Raw genomic sequence first — 19,948 nt, 5'->3', positions numbered from 1 at the left:
TTGAATTATTCCACGAAGAACTTACGATCTCTCCTGAAGATACACCGTCATGGGGCATAAAAACCCCAAAGTCCAGCCACTGGCTTCAACCATTTTTTCTGCTCCTTGCTAATGTTGGCAAGCATTGTTTACCTACTTTTGTTACTGTCTAAAGCAGAGAAAACAATCCAAGGGCCTTAGTGAATATGGAACCTGCAGGGAATGAGTAAGCATGTATCTTTCTGGTCTTGGTTGCAAACCACAGAAATGAACTCTGCCTAATTCCTTATAGATACTATATTAAAAGGATATAAAATGGATTATAGAATCTGTAGGTAAGCTGGAGAACCGGGTTCAGAAAAAGGACAGAAATCTCAGGAAGCTAGGCAAAAGCACCCACAACCAAGGTCATCCCATAGGAACCTATTGGTTTGGAAATGCTGTTCTGCTTTTACCACCAGCAGACATTCCTGCCACCTACTCCCCCTAGACCTTGCTCAGTGAGGATTCTTAATAGTCTCTTTATCTTTGTGTCACATGCTCAGGATTCAGAGTCCTTGGGGTGGGGGCAACTACTTTGCCATCCTGGCTCACAGGTGGAAGAGGGAGTATCTGGACACTTTGGCATACACAGTGGAACACTCAGTGTTCCCCTTACTGCTTATAAAATAGGAGATCAATCCTAATTGGAAACCATGTAGCCAAAAAACTGACAAATACCCATTACACAGAATGAATTAGATGAATGGTTGGATCTATTCAAACCATAAGTGAATAGGAATCACTGAGGAGAAGGAAGGTTTTCAAACCTAACTGCAATCAAGATTTTAGGCCAAGGGGCATCTGGGTGGCTTAGTGGTTGAGCATCTGCCTTTGGCTCAGGTCATGATCCTGGGGTCCTGGGATCGAGTCCTACAACAGGCTCCTGTGGGGAGCCTGCTTCTCCCTCTGCCTATGTCTCTGCCTCTTTCTGTGTGTCTCTCATGAACAAATAAATACAGATCTTAAACAAACAAACAAACAAACAAACAAACAGATTTTAGGCCAGACACCTACATCTGATGATCTGTAATGGTTGTCATGTTTTAGCATGCATCAGAATCCCCTGGAGGGCTATACAGAACACTGGGCCCCACCTCCACAGTTTCTGATTCTATAGATCTGGGAAGGGGTCCAAAGGTTTTATCTTTCTAAAAGGATCCCAGGTAATGCTGGTGCTGCTGGTCTTGAGTCTGTACCCTGAAAACCACTAGTTTAGGTTCCAGATCAATAGTTCTATGCTATGTTCTCATGCAGATATGTGTGTAAGTGATAATCTGTGATTCAAGCTGCAGAAGGATGGGTGGGTGAGGAATCTTCCAACTGTGACTCTGCAGGCCAGTAGCAGCCTGCAAATATGATTTCTTTCCCATATACCAGTCAAGCTCACAAAGCTAGCCATTATGCTTCCCCAAATTATTTGTCTCTGGACTAAATTCCCTAGTTCCATCACTATTCTTCATGTGTCACAGACTTAATTCTGCTCAGTGCCTTTGTTACTTTCCTATGGATTCTTTTCAGATCTCTATTGTTCCTGTTAATATGAGGGACCTGGAGTTTGAAGTATATTTCAGATGGAGTCTGACTATTGTAGAGCCACCCAAGAAATACCCTCCCTTATGCTGTTCCCAAATTGTCCATTATTTTCATTCAGTAGCTGCATCATATTATTAACCTCATCTTGAGTTTTTATTTTTATATTTTTAGGGTTTTATTTATTGATTCATGGGAGACACACAGAGAGAGATAGAGACCCAGGCAGAGGGAGAAGCAGGCTCCATGCAGGAAGCCCTATGTGAGACTTGATCCTGGGACTTCAGGATCATGCCCCCAGCCAGAGGCAGATGCTCAACCACTGAGCCACCTAGGTGCCTTTCTTGAGTTTAAAAAAAAAAAACTGTATTTATTTACTTATTTTAGAGAGAGCTAGAGAGTGCAGGGAGATGACAGAGAGAGAAGAAGAGAGAATTTTAAGCAGGCTCCACACTGGGTGTGGAGCCTGATGTGGGGCTCAATCTCATGACCTTGAGATCATGACCCGAGCCAAAATCAAGAGTTGGTGCTTAACAACTGAGTCACCTAGATGCCCCTCATTTTGAAGTTTTTAATCCATAATAGTACAAACTACTTTCCCTCCTTCCTCTCTTCCTTTTTGCTTTCCTTCCTTTGTTTTCTTCTCTTCCTTCCTTCCATACTTCAAGGCTCAATGTCCATATCTTCTCATTGTAAGATTGATTATGGAAGTCTACGTTTAGGATTTAACATTTATCCCTATTAAATGTTATTATTTTAGCATAGACCTATCATACTTGCCTATTATGATATTTTAATCTTAAATTACCTGTTTAATATATAATTCTGGTGACTTGAGACTTTGTGAGCTAAAAAGACCATCAGCATTGTACAAATATTCATTCACTCATTTATTCCATGGGTTTACAGTCCTACCATATTACAGTCACTGCTCTTGTCCCAAGATCAGAACAAGTTCAAGGATAGAGCCCTAGGGCACCTACCCTCAGGAATAATACATTGGCTGCTAATCCATGCTTGAAGGTTATGGCCATTTTATCCATTATCACTTTACCTAAATCTATTTTCACCGAGTTTCCCTAACCGTGATTTGTTTATAAATATGTCTTCAAATTTTTGGCACATACCTTGATGAAATGAGATCCACACTGTCAAGCAATGCACCCCTCATGCAGACTAGAAGATTCTGTGTTTCAAACAACATTGGTGACTTGGGTCATTAGAGCAAGGTGTGTACCCCAGGTCTGCGTTTACTACTGTGAACGTGTGGCTAGCGACCGTTCTTAGAACCTTGGTTTCTCCATTTCCACAAAGCGCAACAAAGCCAACCTCGTGAGGTTGTTATGAGGATTAGACTTATTTATTTATTTATTTATTTATTTATTTATTTATTTATTTATTTATGAGAGCGAGCTAGTGAGAAAGCAAGACCAAGTGGGAGAAGGGTCAGAGGAAGAAGGAGAAACAGATGCCTGATATGGGGCTCAATCCCAGAACCCTGGGATCATGACCTGAGCCAAAGGCAGATGCCTAATTGACTGAGCCACCTAGGTGCCCCAGATAACATATTTAAAGTGTCCAGTACTACTTTTTTGAATGTGGCATCTGAAAAAAATCACAGGGAGAGATGGATTTCCAGTGAGGGGAAATTGGATTTTTCAAATCCTATTTAAACTCACAGGAAGCTTTGATTCAGGGATTTGTAAATCAGAGAATGAAGTGGTATACACAACACTGATAATTAAATAATTTAAAAATATTTTATTGTGATATTTAGCTCAAATGAACTGGTTTTCTATTTAGTTAAAATATACAATATAGTCATTTGGTTCTTTCTCTCATAATCTGTGGCAGGGTTTATTTCACTATCATTATCATATTACTATGCAACACAAGATTTTCCCAAGGCTCAGAGAAAGTAAGCAAATTTTATTTTCTCTAAGCTTCTCAAGTAAAACAAGGACTTTGTATAGAATTTTGGAAGGATTACATGCTATGACATTTTCCTGGTTTCCTAAAAGGAAGGTAACATTAATTAAATAATATAAATATTCGCATGTGGCTTTTAAAAAGTAGACAAAAAACAAAACAAAACAAAACTCGGTAACTATATCTAGAGAGGAATTTTAGGTAGTTGCAAGACAGGGAGGGAGACTTTCTTTTTGCTATAGAGCCTTGGTACTTTTCAAATTTTGTGCCACATGCATATATTACTGATACAAAAAATAGTTAATCCCTTTTAAGGAGTGGAAAAAGAATTTTAAACAACACTATCTTTTTCACTGAAATCTTCTTTTTATAAAATCTCAAAGCTTTGATAACAAAGAAACCAAAGTAAATTCCCTGAAAGGTCCCATTAAAGTCTTATAATGATATATATGAATTAAACCAGTTACATGAACCACATTATAATAGATTTACTTTATAAAAACTTCTAAGCACTGCCTTCCAACCATTCTAATTAATAATAAATTTTTTCTAAAAAAATGCCTGACCCATTAAACTTTACTGAGAACATCTAATCTTTAAACACAGATATTTTCAAATATAATGAACAGGATAGTAAACTCAATTTAGATGTTGAAGTAGCAAAATCTAGTTTTTCAAAATATTTTGGGCAACTGTATAACTTTTATAAAGAAGACATTTTTTGCGGTTACAGATTTGATTTTTGCCAACAAGATTGTATTCTATGAACAATCAACAATTTACATGAATCCTGACTGCCTGTTTAAGGCAAATAAAACAAGAGTTTTCCAAAGAAGATTGTGCCCATTAGAGAAACATTAAAAACATCAACCATCCCCAGGGCACCTGGCTGGCTCAGCGGGTGGAGCCAGTGACCCTCTATCTCAGGGTTGTGAGTTCAGGCCCCACTCTGGGTGTAGACATTACTTAAAAATAAAGTCTTTAAAAAAATACAAAAAAAAAAAAAAAACAATCCACCATCTCCAAAGATGACTTAGGTCATAGAATTTGATTTATTTATTTTTAAGATTTTATTTATTTATTCACTAGAGACACACAGAGAGAGGAGGCATAGGCAGAGGGAGAAGCAGGTCCCCTGTGGGGACCCCCATGACGGACTCCATCCCAGGACCCTGGGATCATGACCTGAGCTGAAGGCAGACACTCAACCGCTGAGCCACCCAGGTGTCCCAGATTATAGAGTTGTATAACACAAAATGAGAGCCCTTCAGTTTGTGAAATTTCATGCAAAAATACTTGTTTAGAAAATGTTTCTGTCTTTAGGTATGAGCCAGCATCACAAAATGTTCCTTGCCACAGCTAGTGCTGAGAGGCAGATACTATGACAGGGCCCTGTATTAGGTGATTTGGCAAATGCCAGAAAAATGAAAACCCAAATCCTTGCACTTGAGGAGTAGATAAGCACCTGACGATTAATAACTGCTTGAGAAAGTCTGTTAAGACCCTCAAAGCACTGAAACCAGACAATCAAAATTACAATCTGCAAATATTTCTTCTGAATATATTGTATGGTAGTAGACATTGAGCATCAGTGGATATTTAGTGTGAGAGGACTCATAGAATTCTTTTCAGTTTGTTCAGATAGCCATAAAAAATAATTTGTCTCTTGAAGTAGTCATAAAAAGGAGTTTTCTTTTCTTTTCTTTTTTGAAGATTTTATTTTTAAGTAATCCCTACACCCAAGGTAGGGCTTGAACTCACCATCCTGAGATCAAGAGTCACATGTTCCACTGAGCCTGCCAGGCGCCCAAAAGAGTCTGCATTTGAACTACAAGAGATTTAACTCTAAGCAAACACAGTGGGAGGAAAATCTTTCCCTTAATTTACCTGCTGCAATGATATTATTTCTGAAGTTCCTGGCACATTGGTAGGTACTCAAAATGTAAGACCTTTTGTCCCTTTCCTCCCCAACCTCAGCAGCCCGGGTCTCCTAACTCCTACCCCAACCTAGAGGAACTGTGTCAACGTCTCTGAACAGGTCAGCCCAACAGCAGACAGTAGAGAAGACCATTCATGAGATGTCCTTGGAACCGGAGTAGGCAAACCAAGGCTGTTATCTCTGCCGGCATTCAGGGAAAACTCAAAGTCATGGGTGTGACCCAGACCACTTAGGAAAGCTCCACAGGCCCTGGACCCAGAGAGCATTCCATCTCCCAGAGGACATGACAGGGATTCTGGAATCGTCACCAAGTGGTTTTAACCCAGACCTAATCGGGTGTAGACACAGGAGGCCAGGGTTTCCCTGATAGTTGTATGTGTACTTTGCTGCTTCTTTCTGTGTTGAGACCAAGCAGGCCAAGACACACCCGCTCAAAGCTAATATTCTGTTAAACAATTACCAGGACTCGCTTGCTAGGTTCCAGCAGATGTCTGAGGACTCCCAGGGGCAAAAGGCCCCAACTGAAAGGTTTGGCGAGTGTTCAAATGCTGAATGTGGTGATTGCAGGCCTCTCAGCCACTCCGATTGAGACTGCCCAAAGAGCTCCAGGAGCAGCAGAGTGAGCATTTAACTGATGTGTCTTCCAAACTCTTTGACCTTTTCTCTTATAGGACAAGAAGCAACTCAGAATAATAAGTAGCAATTCCCATCTTTTATGTTGCTGCTGTTTTGTGCCAGACACTGTAGAAGTGCCTGATAATATTACACCAGCCCAGTATTTCTTCACGGCTACTTTGCTATTTTCCCATTTTGCAAGTGAAAGAGCTGAGACTCAGGCTGGGTAATTTGCTCAAGTCCACAGAGCTAACAAGTGACAAGGATAGGATTTGAACTGAGGACCAACTGGTATTAATACTGACACTCATTCCACTCAGGACACAGCTTTACAATTACATGTAGAGTTACGATGTGCTTGGTAAGGTGAGAAATCTCTAGCAACACAGGATTTTTTTTGAGTATTACATCAGATAACATTTGAAAGCACACAGCCTGTTGCCTCTCATACGGCAGGAACTTGGTAAAAAAAATTTTTTTTAAGTCATTATCTTACATCCTGGAACATGTAGGGTACAGTGGGGGCAGGCATACAATGGTTTTCTGCGGGGCTTTAAATGGCTTCTAGGGACAACTATTATATATTTAAAAATAGCAACACTCACATGGCTCCATAGTAAATCAGTTGGCCAAGTCAAAAATAGATTCTAAACATAGCAGGAGCAGAAATTCAATCTAATACCAAGTCACAGAAAGCAGCAACAGCGGTTGCAACAGAAAAGGAAGATCAGGCATAAACTGATTATACATTTATATGCAATTATCCACCTCCATTTCAGATTCCGTCTATCCCTTCTTTTCAGCAGAAAATACATACTCGCGCACACATGCATATATATACATACGCAAATAAATCAACGAAGATGACATAGTCTTCATTTATCTGCAATGGCATCATTTACAAACCCATTAATTTTGAGGCTATGGTACTTATTAATGCATACTAGATACGCTACAACAATATACATTTCCTTAAGATATTTAAGTAGAGGAGAGAGAATAGTTCATGTTCGAAATGTCTGGGGGGTAGGGTGCAGGTCACACACGGGTAAGCTGGTAGGTAAATAGAAAGGATGGGGCACAGAAGCCACATTCAGAACTATTCCCTCTGCGTCCAGCAAATTTACAGTGGCAGACTTAGAAAGTTGGTTCATACTCTGTCACTGTCATTTGAAACCCTGGGAGCTGGTATGCCAGATAAAAACTCCAAATGCTGTGCCAAGGACTCCTTCCCCAGAACCACAAATGGCTTTCAGGAGAAGGTCACAGCTTCAGCTCTCCTTCAATCCCCTACTTTAAAAATGTTGTTCCGAGCACACAATTTGCTTTCTTGCAGTTGTTAGAGTGTCCCAGCTGCATGTATGATTATTTAGGGAAGAAGCCATGAGACGTGTGTCCCTAACTCGCATAATCTTATTCCACGAACAGCCAGAAGAGGACAGATGGGTGTGTATCATAACTTGAAATAGAATATCACATCAAGCAAAACTTTCCACAAAAATACAGATGTAAAGATACATTTGGGAAATGAATTCTTGGGATACCATACAAAGGATTAAAAAAACGTTACAGAAGGACTCACCATTATATTGATTTTTAAAAAAAGATTTTATTTATTTATTCATGAGAGACGCACACAGAGAAAGGCAGAGACACAGGCAGAGGGAGAAGCAGGCTCCATGCAGGGAGCCCGAAGTGGGACTTGATCCCAGGTCCCCAAGATCACACCCTGGGCTGAAGGCGGCGCTAAACCGCTGAGCCACCCGGGCTGCCCATAATTATATCGATTTATCAATTAAGGAGGAATAACCCTTTTCTTAAAAAAAATTTGAGAGAGGTTTATTTGTAAAACATGAAACAAAATAAGATTACTAGGGACAAAACAAGGGAGAGTGGCTAATAGTGTGGATTTTGGGGTTGGACTACTTGGGTACATAACTCGCTTTGGTCAATACAAATTTTGACTTTGGGTCTTTGCAGAAGAAATTTCATTTCTCCAGGCCACAGTTTCTTAGAATGTCAAGGGGGAATAATCATAGTATAAACCTGATAGCACTGGTGCAAGAGTTAAAAGTTCTATATGTAGTTTTGGGTCTAGCACATAGGATTCCTATTTCATTTTGTTTTGTTTCATTTTGTTTTAAAGATTTTATTTATTTATTTGAGAGACAGACAGAGATAGCCACAGAGAGCCGAGCCCAACAGGAGAGGGAGAAACAGGCTCCCCACTGAGTAGGGAGCCCGACATGGGACTCGATCCCAGGACCCTGAGATCATGACCTGAGCCAAAGGCAGACACCTCGCTGACTGAGCCACCCAGGTGCCCCTAGTTATTATTTTATAAAAGTAACAGAGGGGATATCACTAAGTACCTGAGATAAGCTGATTACTACAATCAAGGACTGATTTTTCCCAAGAACTAAAGGAAAAAAAAAAGGTTTCACTTTGAGCAAAGAATCAATAAGCATTCATCAAGGAAGCTACTCAAACTTAAAGAGCAGGTTATTATTATTTTTAAAAATGTATTTGAGAGAGAGAGAGAGAGAGAGGACAGGGGGAGAGGCAGAGGGAGAGGCAGACTCTTAAGCAAACTCAAGTAGGGAGCTGGCAGCAGGGCTTGATCTAATGACCCTGAGATCACCACCTGAGCTGAAAACAAAAGTTGGATGCTCAATGGACTGAGCCATCCAGGAGCCCCTTGAAGAGAAGATTATAAAGGGAAACTTGGAATACCGGACATTGTGTGGAATCCAGATGCATCTTCAATGGCAAGCTTTGCACACTGCGGAAACAGTTGTTGAGCGAGGCGCCCCCTGTCGGCTCTCTGACAGATCTCCTGGCGGAGATCCGAGACATGCCCCAGCCTCTTCACCTCTTGACACAAAGGCACAGGACAGGTGACAACACTGCAGATAACTGCTGTCTTAAGTATGCCTTTAGAAGGGGTGGATTAAGCCTCATTCATGACTTACCCACATGTCGGGTCCTGTGAGCATGTTTCAGGCATTGGGCAAAGGTTCAAGGTAAAGAAGACGAGTAAGATGCATCACTCCTTGGGGACTGAGATGCTCCACCTGAGGATTAAAGGCAGAGCCACAGGCTTTGGGTACTTGAAAACTTCATGTAAAAATGAGAGGCGAGCATCTCCTCTCCTCTGGGGAATGCGGATTGGGTGGGTGCCAGGGACACCTGCCTGCTGACAGGACCATGGTGGCTTCACCATTAATACCTCTTGTTACCTGCCCTGCCATGTGGGGAATGTTTATGGCCTGAAAAACTCTATGATGGGCTGAATCACTCCTTCCCTCTACTCACAAATTGGCCCTGTAGACTATTTCAGGAAAATTTTCAGAAATAATGAAGGTGTTTCAGAATTAGATTTAACACTCTGCTGTCTGGTCCCTCACTCCTGGGCATTTCTCTGATGTACCTTTCTTACTATACTGTTCCCCCGCCCCCTCGTCAGTTCTGAGGTACCTGTTCATGAAGTGAGCCAAATTATCTAGAGAATATAGATTAAAAAGAAGAGCTCAGGGTCAAGGTCAAGTTTGACAGTTTTCTTGAATGGATTAGTTCATTGATTAATCCAGTGTTCCCAAACTTTATTCAGTTATTCTTCACTTAAGGCTTTTGTCATATCCATGTTACTTGTACAATCTGATAGTATTTTCTTTAACTTGACATAAATTGAATAATTTTTAAAATTTAGTTTCATTTTAAGCAATATTTGTAATATCCTGGGTGGAGGTACTAGATTTTTAAGTACATATTTAGAAAACCCAACTATGTACATTTTTAAAAAATATGAGCCATCTGACACAGTCTACCACTCATTTTGGTAATAGGGGATTCATAAACTAATGAAATTTTGAACTTGAAAGGCCTATTTTGGTTTTTCTAATCCACATAGAGTTCCACAGAGGTCAAGAGATTTGGCCAAAGTCACCAGCTTATTTTTTTTTTAATTTTTAAAATTTATTATTTATGATAGTCACAGAGAGAGAGAGAGAGAGAGAGAGAGAGAGAGAGAGGCAGAGACACAGGCAGAGGGAGAAGCAGGCTCCATGCACCGGGAGCCCAATGTGGGATTCGATCCCGAGTCTCCAGGATCGCGCCCTGGGCTAAAAGCAGGCGCCAAACCGCTGCGCCACCCAGGTATCCCACCAGCTTATTTTTAAAAAGATTTTATTTATTCATGAGAGAGAGAGAGAGAGAGAGGCAGACACACAGGCAGAAGGAGAAGCAGGCTCCGTGCAGGGAACCCGACGTGGGACTCGATCCCAGGTCTCCAGGATCACACCCTGGGCTGAAGGCAGCACTAAACTGCTGAGCCACTCGGGCTGCCCTTAATCCTATTTTTTAGTTTTATTTTTATTTAAAGATTTATTTTTTTTAAAATTTATTTATGATAGACATAGAGAGAGAGAGAGAGAAAGGCAGAGACACAGGCAGAGGGAGAAGCAGGCTTCATGCCGGGAACCTGACACGGGTCTCGATTCCGGCACTCCAGGATCGCGCCCTGGGCCAAAGGCAGGTGCGAAACTGCTGAGCCACCCAGGGATCCTCTAATCCTATTTTTTTTTTTAAAGATTTTATTTATTTATTTGAGAGCAAGACAGAGCACAAGTAGTGGGAGGGGCAAAGAGAGAGGGACAAACAGACTCCCCACTGAGTGGGGAGCCTGGCTTGGTGCCAGGACCCTGAGATCATGACCTGAAGTCAGATGCTTAACCACTGAGCCACACAGGCAACTCTGTCCACTTTATTTGCTATGGACCATGAAGAAGCATTAATTGCCAGGATAGTGCAAGCTGGACAGACAAGAGTACAACAGACAAGAGTCTTGGATGGCATACAGGTGTACAGACCCTGGACTGGATATGAAATTTGCCTTTAACTCTCAATATCCTGATCCTATTTCACAAATTTGATCCTCAAATTTGTGTTGTTACTAGGTAAGTGCTACTTCATGGGAAAGATCATAATTATCATCCTAGGATTTCAAAACCTACGTATAATCAAGTGGTAAAGACATTATACCCGTTTTAAAGACATGGAGGCAGAGAGGTCTGATAAATATTCCACAGCAATGCCAGCAGTAGATATTCCTAAATAACATCAGAGAAAAAGAAAAACAAAATTCAGGCTCTCTCATTATGCTGTTCATTGTTAAAGTGATCATTTTTAAAAAAGATTTTATTTATTTGACAAAGAAAGAGAGAGAGCACAAGCAGAGGGAGGGGCAGGGGGAGAGGGAGAAGCAGATTCCCTGTGGAACAGGGAGACTGAGTGGGGCTTCAAGCCAAAGGCAGAAGCCCTGAACCAAAGGCAGATGCCCGACTGACTGAACCACCCAGGTGTCCCTAAAGTGATCATTTAAAAAAAATAATATAAAGACAAGGCCACAGTCTTTGGCACTCACATGTTGAGATGAAGGGCATTAAAAAGAGATATACAGGGGATCCCTGGGTGGCGCAGCGGTTTGGCGCCTGCCTTTGGCCCAGGGCGCGATCCTGGAGGCCCGGGATCGAATCCCACGTCGGGCTTCCGGTGCATGGAGCCTGCTTCTCCCTCTGCCTGTGTCTCTGCCTCTCTCTCTCTCTCTCACTGTGTGCCTATCATAAATAAAAAAAAAAAAAAGAGATATACATAAGCCTTTATTCTGTACAGGCATAGTTATTTAAGATTCAGAGATGGTTTTGTGTTTGTGGGCATTAATTTCAAAAGTATTCATTATATTCTTGGTTTTGCTTTTTTTTTTTCATTGTTGTACAATTAGAACAAATACAATACACAGCCCTCTCTCCTATGAGACAGCTATAATTAGTATTAAGTTTCTAGTTAATATTCTACTCCGTTAAAGGTCAATGAATTCAAAGGCCTGAAGACCCATTCGAGGCACTGAAATAAAACAATCTAGTGAATAGATTTTAAAAATTAAATTCACAATCTCCTGCTCTTCACATGGAGGTTTAACTTACTTTTACCTCCTGGAGAAGGACACCATTAGTCTAATCCAATGACATCCTTTCTCCTCCCCCTTCCCCTAATGACATCCTTCTATGGTGTTCTGGATAACTGAGAATTGATCACACATTATAGATACAAACTACTATGGCCATGGTATGGTTATAGCATGCACTATACATCATTTGAAGGAGAAGGTAGCTGTGGTGGATGAATATTTCAGTTTTGTAGGTTGAAAACTTAGTAAATTTGGGACCAAAAAACCCACAAAACTCCAAACCATGGGGCATCTGGGTGGCTCACTTGGTCAAGCATCTGCCTTCGGCTTAGGTCATGGTCTTAGGTCTGGGATCGAGCCCCATTTTGGGATCCCCACTCAGCTGGAAGTCTGCTTCTCCTTCTCCCTCTGCCCTTACTTGTGCTAAAATAAAATCTTTAAAAAACAAACCCAAACCCAAACAAAAAACTGCTAGCTTAACACCACTAGCTCCAAAGGAATATCAGCAAATAGTGAGCAACTATGAGCTATCACATTTGTAAAATTCACATTGTGCTTCACAGATTGTCCCGCACACAGTAGGCACTTCATGTTTTCTATAGTGAGTGAATCTTCCTCCTGTAGGACTGGAGAAAGAGGGACTACAGAAACAGTCAACCCTTTCCTAGGTAGCCCTCCCCTGGCTGCCCTGCACCTGCTCCCTCTCTCCGTGTGTGATGGATTTTGCCTTGTTCCCTTCCCACTCAAGCCTTCCCCAAAATAACTTCCCTTCTAGCCTCTCTCCAGCTGCCACCATTCACTCTCAACCTCACACTTTCCTTACCTTCTTGAAAGGACAGCTGACCTGAAAACAGAAGACCATAAAGAAAAACCCAGCAAAACCTGAGATTTTTCATCTCTGTAGGTTTGTATTGTTTTGCTTAGTGATATTGTTGATGATGGGGTTGTAGATCCCTGTTCTAGGGGACTTATTAGGTAAGGTGAAACTGTAGCAAGGAGTTAGCTTTCAATTCACAAAATTGCTGAGTCTCAACTGAGTGTTATTTGCAGGCATTTTAGTAAGGGGCCATAATCATAGGTTAGGCCTATGAAGTCAGGGTGAGACACAGCATGGAACCAATTTCTTGTCAATGCTAAGGTTGCAAGTGGAATTGAAATTCTCTATAGTACAAAATAATAGTAATATATTCAGCAATTAAAAAATATGTATATACATATATCTAGAACTATTTATTTATCCATTAGGATATTTTTCTATTGTCCTGTAAAAGCCATGTGGACTGTTGTTAATTTGTACAAACTCTGGGAAGGAAAATTAATTATGGTAGTGGTAGCATTGAAACAGTAGGGTGAAGGCAAAGAGCTGCATGGGCTAGCCACACCTTTTTTTTTTTTTTTTTAAGGTTTTATTTATTCATTTGACAGAGAGAGAGAGAGAGAGCGAGTGCGCGCACAAGCAGGAGGAGCAGCAGAGAGAAAGGGAAAAACGGTATCCACTGAGCAGGGAGCCCAACGTGTGGCTCAATCCCAGGACCCTGAGATCATAACCTAAGCCGAAGGCAGACTCTTAACTGACTGAGCCACCCAGGTGCCCCAAGGACACCCTCTTACCATCTCAGAGTCAAGAACTTTATGAATCATAGGAACCATGTTTCTAAAAAATTGCTAGGATTCTAGGATGTGTATAATATTCCCATATGTTAATTTTATTATCCTCTTTCCTCATAAGGTGGCTGTAAAACCCTTAAAATTAAAAAAAAATTACATGATCATATTTAAGGGTAGCAAGGATGATGGTGCTGGAGATCCCTAGATCCCCTTCCCAGGACCTTTCCTCACCCCATGGTGGACAACGCCTCCTTCAAGAGGGAGAGAGCAGGCCCTGGGACCTTGCAGAGGGAGGAAATGAAAAATCCAGAGATCGATCCTGAGTCAGAATATCAGGAGAGCCTTTGGGGCACAACAGTGGGAGACCTATTTGGGGATCTTCACTCTTGGTTTCATCATCTTCAGTATGGGAATCTTACCATGAGCCTTCTTACAGGGATATTGTGATGATCGAGCAGGACAGTCCGTATAAACTGCTTGGAGAAGTTCTTAGAATATAATAAAGTGCACCAAATAGTATCACTACTGGCCCCAGAGCCATGGAAGAGTCACTCAGCCATAGTCCAAAGACATGAAATCAGGCCAGAATTCAACGGAGCAGTAGAGGTAGCTTCACGTTCCAACTGGTCAACCATCTCCATATGTTCCTCTAGCCTCCACATAAACTCAGGTGGGGAACAGGTTCCAGAGGAGAAAGAACATGTCCAAAGTCAAAGAGCTAAGGGGCAGTGCACTGTGGTTCAATCTTGGGTCTGTTTATCTTCTATTGGCTTGATTTGTCTATCCAGCATTATCTCCTTATGTAAATGTTAACATAAATGAGGGGTGCCTGGGTGGCTTAGTGGTTGAGCGTCTGCCTTTGGCTCAGGTCATGATCCCTGGGTCTTGGAATCGAGTCCCACATCAGGCTCCCTATGGGGAGCCTGCTTCTCCCTCTGCCTATGTCTCTGCCTCTCTTTCTGTGTCTCTCATGAATAAAGAAATAAAATCTTTAAAAAAAAGTTAACATAAATGAAATTCACTTTTCAAAGATTTATTTTTGGAGCTGGAACTAAAAAAATCATTCCCAAGTCAATTACCAGCATCATTCTACACTTTTTTCTCTATTTTCACCCTTGGGGGAGGAGGAAGAGGTTATATGAGCAATCATAAACATTTACTGAATCTCTGGGTCAGCTTCCATCACTGTTTAACTCTCAGGTCTTATCTTCAGCGGAGAAAGAACAGAGACTCACCAAAAGTTGCTCAGCCCTGAGAGTCCCTGAAAAGTGCTACTCAGGACAGGAAATGTTTTGGTAATGAATTAAACAGTGACTTGCCATGTCAATGTGTGTTTTGAAGTGCAACAGAAAGAAACATGTGCCTTTTGAGAAAAATAGGGCCAGGAGTGTGATTTTTCTAAATGCTCTAAGAGTTGTGGTTTCATGTAACATTTACTTTCAAACTGCCCAACAAGTGCTGCAGTCCCAGCTTCCTGTCTGGATCTCCCTAAAAAGCCCAGAGCAGCTCTGGCTCTGAACATGCTCTTTTCTGGGGCCAAGAATTTAACACAATTCTCCCTCTTCCAGAGGCCTGACATCTCAGTCTGCAGGAAGGTGGGGAGGGAAGAGAAGATGATGAGCACACCACTGACTGGGTCATAGCAGAGAGGGCATATGTCCTCATCTGCCATCTGAAAGCTAGGACTTTAAATCTTTGTCCAGACAAGGACAATGTGAAATCTGTTATCTGGTTCCCTCAGAGTCCCTAGAAGTCTCTGCCAGTTGCTTTGGTTGATGTTTTGAAGCAGTAAAGAAAAAAAAAGTGGGAGGAGGAAGGTGACTATTTCTGCCCAGGATTTTTGCCCTTCTCTAAATATTCAGGTTACTAAGCAGGATATAACAATGATATATTTATTAAGAAGCCGTATAGCACATGGACTCTGGAATCAGAGCTAGATTCCTACCCAGCTCTCTTGTTCAGAGATCTTAAGTCATTGATGTGAAGATGTATTTTTTTTTTTTTTTTTTTAGGATTTCACTTATTTACTGAGGAAAGACATAGAGAGAAAGGCAGAGACATAGGCAGAGGGAGAAGCAGGCTCCCTGCAGGGAGCCCCATGCAGGACTCCATCCCAGGACCCCAGGATCATGGCCTGAGCCAAAGGCAGATGCTCAACTACTGAGACACCCAGGTGCCCCAAGATGTAGATTTTTCATCCATAAAACAGGGATCCCACTACCAGCCTCATAAGGCTTAAGAGATAATGTATGCAAAGTATTTAGAAGAGTTATTTTTATTGCTAGAACTGTAATAAACCAAACTGTTATTCTGCTGTATTCTGATAAGGTTTTCTTTGTGAGATCCCAGGGTAAGGCTACTCACCTACAGGTAGGGGTAGTATCTGAAGGGCTGGACATTTTATTTATTTATTTTTTTGTTTTATTTTTATTTATTTATGATAGAGAGAGAGAGAGAGAGAAAGAGAGAGAGGCAGAGACATAGGCAGAGGGAGAAATTTGATCCCGAGTCTCCAGGATCGCGCCCTGGGCCAAAGGCAGGCGCCAAACCGCTGCGCCACCCAGGGATCCCTGGACATTTTTTTTATGATTGTATTTTAAGTTGTTTCTACATCCAACATGGAGCTCAAACTCATCACTCTGAGATCAAGAGTTGCGTGCTCTACCAACTGAACGAGCCCGAGGCCTGGACATTCTTATTAAGCATGTAGGGAAGGGCTGTAACCTTCTTTAGAAAAACAGAATTAGACAAACAGAGAAGTAACTGCCTTCCTGTCATTTCCTGGGCCTAGAGTTCAATGAATCTAGATATATTTAAAGCCACTTCTACTTGGGAAGGTTAAAAATGGCAAGGTGGAAACCAGGAAGGGGCACACACGAAGATGCTAAGTTCCATCATGTAGACTACTATGTCCTGCAAGGAGCAGATTCTGGTAGTGCAGGGTGTGTGAGGCCTAGAATCAGCCCACCTCCTGTTGTGTAACTGAAGCACTGTAGAAGCAAACTCGCCCAGTGGAAGCTGAATCTCAGGAAAGAAGTTGGGAGTTTGACCTTCAAGTGTTCCTTCCTACGTGGAAATGGGGGTTTATCTCAAAGTGGATTTCCTTGCAAGGTCTTAAACTTTGAAAGCCTATTGGGTCTCATGAAAACCCCAAGATAGGGAGTTTGGACATTACCATTCCTATTTTTCTCAGTAAATGGGGTTTTTGGTTTTTTAAAGATTTTTTTCTTTGAGAGAGAGCAGGAGTGGGAGTGGGGAGAGGGAGAGTGAGAAGCAGACTTCCCCCTGAGCAGGGAGCCCAGGACCCTGGGATCATGACCTGAGCTGAAGGCAGGCACTTAACCGACTGAGCCACCCAATGCCCCATGAGTTAATGGAGTTTTATTTTTTAAGGGATTTTATTTATTTTAGAGAGAGAGAAAAAGAGAGAGAGAGAGAGAGCAGGGAGAATGATAAGTGGACTCACGCTGAGCAAGGAACTCCATGTCAGGCTCAATCCCAAGGACCCTGAGATCAAGACATGAGCCCAAACCAAGAGTCAGGTGCTTAACCAACTGAGCCATCCAGGTGCCTGAGTTAACAGAGTTTCAAAGAGATGAAATAAATGACCTGCCTAGGATCATGTCAGTCCCTGGCAATGCCCATGGAAAACCCAGTTTTTGTCTTTTAAATTATTCCTAGCCCAAGGAGATTTCCATTATCCCCAGAATAGGAGAGGAGATGCGGTTTGAAGATTTTTTGACTATGATTTTGCCTTATACCACTTATCCTTTCTATTTCAGCCACATCTTAGGGTAGCTTAATCATATTCAGAAGAAACATCTTCTGTGTTCCTCACCAGCATGGGACCAGTGCCTGTGTGAACAGATTTAACTCACTATAAATTCAAACACACAAAAGGACATAACCTGTACATACCCATCTGGCCCCACTGAATAAGTAATCATGCATGTCATTGTCTAAAACTATGTCCTTGCTCTTTCAGAATCCATTAGTTTGATTTAGCCCTATGATTGTATAATTTCTAAGACCAAAAATAATTTTCCAGTTTGGAATTTCAGAAAAACTCATGAAAAATCACTCTGAGAATCTTAAGTGAAAGACTGCTTGGGTGGCATTCAGTATTACAAAGTTACTCAAAGTCATAGTTCAGAAACAAACTATAGTCTAAGGGCAGAAAAATGGTTGTAGTTTGTTGTCCAAAGGAAGCTAATATTTTAAAAGAATTAAAAGTGTAACATAATCAGAAGTCAGTTTTCTACAACCAAAGAAAAGTGGAAAGTCAAGCAGCATAATGTAGATAATTACTCACTGGCAGCATAGGCCTCTATGTTGTCATTTGTAAAACCACCTTTTCCCCCCACTTTGTGGAGTTTTCCAGAATAGTGATATACTTTTATGTGTATTCACCTAATTAGCCAATTGAAAAGTATATGTTAATCTCGTAGTGTGTGTCCCAAATTAGGCGAGGTACTATGGGTACATTAAAGATTCATATGCTCAGGCTTCTGTCTTCAAACCCCACTGGAGGGGAGGGGTTAATTAATATACACTGCTCTTTTACTCACCCCAATGTAGAGGAACAGTGTTGTCTTAAATCTGTTGTAGGTATTCAGAATAATCTAAATGATCAATTCTTAGTAAGACGTTGAAAAGACTAACTCCAGTCTTAATTTTAAAAATATATATTATTTCAGATGCAAGAATTGAAAAATTGTAAGCTCTTGGGATCTTACGGGACCATTAAAGTGTCTCCTGTCTTCAAGAGCTTACAGTACAAGCAAATGTTACAAAGTCACGGCCAATCAATGGAAGAGGCTCTAGGAGTTCTGGACCACAGAGGAGCCTCAAGGAGTGTGTGACCTTCAAAGAGGTCACTGAGCACCAGGAGGGAGCCGCCGTGCATCTGAGGGAGGGTGAAGGCTGGGGCCGGCGAGGGGGGAGGGGAGGCATTCCAGAAAAAGGAAACTGCAAACAGCCTACGAGGAGAGCGAAGTGAGAAGTCAACCTGAGTCCAAGGTTGAGGTTTTCCTGCGTTTATTTCAAAGCCCTTCACTATCTCTATGCAAAGAGGCAGTCTTGGAAAACAAACTACTAGACTACAAGGACCATGAAATTTGAATTCTGTGAATGCTAGTGAGGACTTTCCCCTGTTTGGGGTGTCCAGCATTTACTGTAAACAACCGTGTTCCTTTTACGTAAGGACCTATCTTCCCACAGAAGCCATTTTGTGATGATTCGATAGTTTCTCCTCAATTTCAAAGAGCATGCTGGTCGAAGCACCAAACGAGTCTCCTACAGGAAAAAGTCATTTAATAAAGAAGAGTATGCTTAACAGGCCGGTTAAGGAAATCATCACATACGAGTACCTTGTACTTTGAAGGCTTCGGCGTCTACAGGGAACAGGTTCGCACATTTTCACACAATGCTATTTAAACCAGGCCGCGAATGCACTTAAAAAAAAAAAAATCATCCAAGATTAGCTTCAAAATCTTATATTCGTTTGAACCGACTCAGAAATCATTTCAAAGAGGAAACATTCTAGTAGAAGGAGCTCATCCTGACACCGAGACAAAATTCTAACATCGTGCGACGACAGCAAAATTTCCGACACGCGGAGGCACAACTTCCCCGCGTCGCAACCCCTCGGGGCGGTCACGTCCGACCTCCGGGCCGGGTCGCCGGGGTCGGGGTCGGGGTCGCGGTCGGGGCCGGGCGGCACGGCTCCGCTGCCATGGCAACCCCGCCACTCGTGTCCGCCGCGGCCGCCCCGGGGGGCCGCACAGGTGCCCCCGCTGCGCCCCCGAGCCCGGCTCTCCCGCTGCGTTCCCGTCCGCGGAGAAAAGCCCGAGCGGCGCCACCTGGTCCCCGCGGGCGGAGCCGGGGCTCCCCCGGACCCCAGGCCCCCGAAGCCCGAGAGGGCCGAGCTCGGGGAGGGGAGGGGCACGGGGGGAGGGCGCGGGGGCGCGCTGGGGAGGGGCGAGGGGACGGGGGCGCGCGCTCGGCCCCCCTCCCCCCCCCCCCCGGGGTCTTCAGCCTTCGGGGTCCGAGCCGCCGCCGCCGCCGCCCCAGGCCAGGACTCGCGCGGGGGCCGGAGGCGGCAAGGACGCGGCGACCCAGGGTGACGCCGGGCATCTCCCGGGCGACGGCCCCGCAACAAGATGGCGGACGATAAAGAAAGGGAAGGCACAGGTAGGAGCCGCCCGCCGCCACCCGGGCCCGCACTGGGGCGCTCCGGGCTGGGGGGCGGGGTCCTGCGGCGGCGCCGGCCCCGCGGGGAGAGGGACGAGCGGGCCCGGGGGCAGGGGGCCGCCAGCTCGGGCGCCCGCAGCCTCCCAGCC

General features: G+C 42.9%; 1 protein-coding gene and 1 long non-coding RNA gene across 10 annotated transcripts in view; one reads left to right on the top strand and one right to left on the bottom strand.

Annotated features, from left to right (window-relative positions):
* Positions 1 to 2,980: 2,980 nt before the first annotated feature.
* On the bottom strand, positions 2,981 to 19,921 carry LOC140635521 (uncharacterized). 2 transcript variants are annotated; one of them, XR_012032839.1, is made up of 3 exons: positions 18,977 to 19,921; positions 9,007 to 11,649; positions 2,981 to 8,908 (listed from the first exon to the last, which is right to left on the bottom strand). It is a non-coding gene; the product is annotated as an uncharacterized lncRNA (long non-coding RNA). The 2 variants fall into 2 exon arrangements; XR_012032838.1 differs by having other exon boundaries at positions 2,981 to 9,108; positions 11,075 to 11,649.
* The window catches only part of EFCAB2 (EF-hand calcium binding domain 2), a 122,000-nt gene continuing 121,662 nt past the window's right edge, over positions 19,611 to 19,948 (top strand). For 2 of the 8 annotated variants that reach the window (XM_072830277.1, XM_072830271.1), the window contains exon 1: positions 19,623 to 19,799. In XM_072830277.1, coding sequence (XP_072686378.1) covers positions 19,769 to 19,799 — 31 coding nt within the window. In that variant the 5' untranslated portion in view covers positions 19,623 to 19,768. Of the gene's footprint in view, positions 19,800 to 19,948 lie in introns of all 8 variants that reach the window. The other 6 variants (XM_072830274.1, XM_072830276.1, XM_072830279.1 and 3 more) reach the window with 5 other exon arrangements.

The sequence above is a fragment of the Canis lupus genome, chromosome 6 (genome assembly GCF_048164855.1).
Source record: "Canis lupus baileyi chromosome 6, mCanLup2.hap1, whole genome shotgun sequence".
NCBI classification, from domain to species: domain Eukaryota; kingdom Metazoa; phylum Chordata; class Mammalia; order Carnivora; family Canidae; genus Canis; species Canis lupus.
The sequence above is the reverse complement of the archived record's forward strand: the minus strand, read 5'-3'. Positions and strand labels throughout refer to the sequence as shown.